This window comes from Sceloporus undulatus, unplaced genomic scaffold (assembly GCF_019175285.1).
Source record: "Sceloporus undulatus isolate JIND9_A2432 ecotype Alabama unplaced genomic scaffold, SceUnd_v1.1 scaffold_9227, whole genome shotgun sequence".
Classification (NCBI taxonomy): Eukaryota; Metazoa; Chordata; class Lepidosauria; order Squamata; family Phrynosomatidae; genus Sceloporus; species Sceloporus undulatus.
Window position 1 is genome coordinate 1 of NW_024812146.1, and position 2,479 is coordinate 2,479.

The 2,479-nt window shown below is 41.2% G+C and overlaps 1 protein-coding gene across 1 annotated transcript; it reads right to left on the minus strand.

The window, feature by feature from the left end:
* Window positions 1-6: 6 nt before the first annotated feature.
* Window positions 7-2,207, minus strand: LOC121918347 (ras-related protein Rab-36-like; the record flags this gene model as incomplete). The annotated part of the gene is made up of 6 exons (XM_042444410.1): window positions 7-234; window positions 379-492; window positions 1,591-1,681; window positions 1,777-1,864; window positions 1,994-2,045; window positions 2,143-2,207. Coding segments are annotated over 6 exons (475 nt in total), but the record flags the coding sequence as incomplete, so codon positions are not given.
* Between the last annotated feature and the right edge of the window lie 272 nt (window positions 2,208-2,479).

Consider the following 2,479-nt stretch of genomic DNA (forward strand, 5'->3'; position numbering starts at 1 on the left):
AAAAGTGAGGAGGCGTCGACGACGCTTACGTAAAAATTAAAAACCACGGCGGCGAGGCAAGTAAATCTGACTGCGTGGTTTCGCCACTTCCGGTGCAGTCACGGCTCCGTCTCCTCCATTTTGAATGGCGGTCACTTGTCCGGTCACTCTTCCGCTTGATCACTGGCTGCTAACAGCAGTTCGGGTTCGCTTGACCGTTGGCGTCCAAAGTGTCCAGCGCAGTCCTTTCTATTCCTGTCATTCGAAGGGGAAACAATGAGACAACGGTCAGCTCTTGACCACCACGGTCCAGCGGCCAGAATGGTGACCGCTATATATATATATATATATAGATAGATAGCTATAGATATATATCCTATAACGGCATTTCCGACGTACGGAGGAGGCTCCCGATTTCAGCATTGCGTCCGCTGTTTTCGTCCATTGCCGCCAAGATGCACTTTTCGAAAGCCAAGGTGGCGGCGCGCAAAAAGAAGTCCTTGACGTTCTCCCCTGGAAGAGAAGAACGAGGAAATTTAGGGGACGGAGGGGGAAAAAGAGGGAAGGAAGGAAGGAAAGAAAGGAGGAAGAGAAGGAAGGAAGGAAGGACAGGAAAGAGAATGGAAAGAAAGAAAGAAAGAAAGAGAAAAGGAAGAGAAGGAAAGAAAGACAGAACGAAGAGAAGGAAGGAAAGAAGGAAGGAAGGAAGAAAATGACAGGAAAGAGAAAGAATGGAAGGAAGGAAAGAATGAAAAAGGGAAGGAAAGAAAGAGAGAAAAGGAAGGAAGGAAGGAAGGAAGGAAAGAAGGAAAGAAGGAAAAAATGACAGGAAAGAGAGAAAGAATGGAGGGAAGGAAAGAAAGAAAGAAAAGGAAGGAGGGAAGGAAGGAAGGAAGGGAAAAATGACAGGAAAGAGAGAAAGAATGGAAGGAAGGAAATAATGAAAAAGGGAAGGAAAGAGAGAGAGAAAGAAAAGGAAAGAAGGAAGGAAAGAAGGAAAGAAGGAAAAAATTACAGGAAAGAGAGAAAGAATGGAAGGAAGGAAGAAAAAGAAGGAAGGAAAAGAAGAATGAAGGAATGACATGAAAGAGAGAGGGAAGATAGAAGAGAATGGAAGAAGAAAAGGAGAAGAAAGAGAGAACAAAGGGAATAACGAAATAAGGGCCAGGAAAGAGAGAGGAAAGAAAGGAGACAATGGAATGAAAGAAGGAAGAGAAGGAAAGAGAGAACAAAAAGAGGGATGAAAAAAAGTCAAGGAAAGAGAGAGGGAAGAAAGGAGGCGATGGAAGGAAAGAAAGAAGGAAGGAAGGAAAAAGGAAGGAAGAAGAGAAGAGGAAGGAAGAAACGAAAGAAAGAAAGGTGGAAAGAGAGAAGGAAGGAGGGAAGGAAGGGAAGGGTGGGAAAAGTCCAGGAAAGAGAGAGGGAAGGAAAGAAAGAAGGAAGGAAAAAAGGAAGGAAGAGAGGAAAAAAGGGGAGAGAAGAAGGAAGGAAGGAAATAAAGAAGGAAGGAAAGAAGGAAAAAAAGAAGGAGAGAATGGAAGGAAAGGAAGGAAGAGGAAGGAAGGAAATGCAAGTGACCGACTGACCAACTGACCGATGACCCCAACTGACCTGTTTTGGCCGAGACTGACCAATACTCCGCTCCCATTTCATTGGCGATGCGTACGGCGTCTGTTTCCATCCGGTGCAATTCGGCGTCCGACTGGAAAAAAACACGTGCGGAAAGGAGCGCAAACTGTGAAAAGCGCGTAAAAGGTCCCTACTCAAACCTTACTAACAGTTTACTCCTAGCCTTACCAACAAATCCTTCTTCATCCCGACAAGGAACAAGGAGATGGACGCAGCATCGGTGTCGTTCTCCATCATGGCATCCTCCAGCCATCGCCTGGAACGGAAAGATGCGAATTGCGCAAATGCCAAAATCACGCCATATATATATATATATATATTATTATTATCGTTGGCGCAAAAAAACAGCGCAAAAAAAACCCGTGTCTTGTTTTTGCGGACTTACTTGGCGTGGCCCAAAGTCCGGATGTCAGCCAGATCGAAGACGGTGATAATTACTGTAATGATGAATAAACTTATTAATTCGTTATCGTTGTTAGTCTGAGCCGCCCGCGTTTTACGTATTTCACGCACACACGGCATTTGCAGATTTACCTTGAGCGCCCCTGTAATACGCCGACGCGATGCATTTGAATTTCTCTTGTCCGGCCGTGTCCCATCTGACAATGGGAAAATTAACAGTGTTTAATTAATTAATTAATTATATTAATTACATTAATTGTTTTTTCAATTAAGCAATTAGTCTACTAATTTGCATATATTTATAGATTTTAAAAATTAATTTAGATAAAATAAATATTTAATTGGTAAATTAATTGATAAATTAATTGATAAATTAATTTATTATTGATTTATTATGTATTATATATAATAAATAATAAATATTTAATAATAAATAATAAATAATAAAATATATTTTATTAATAAAATT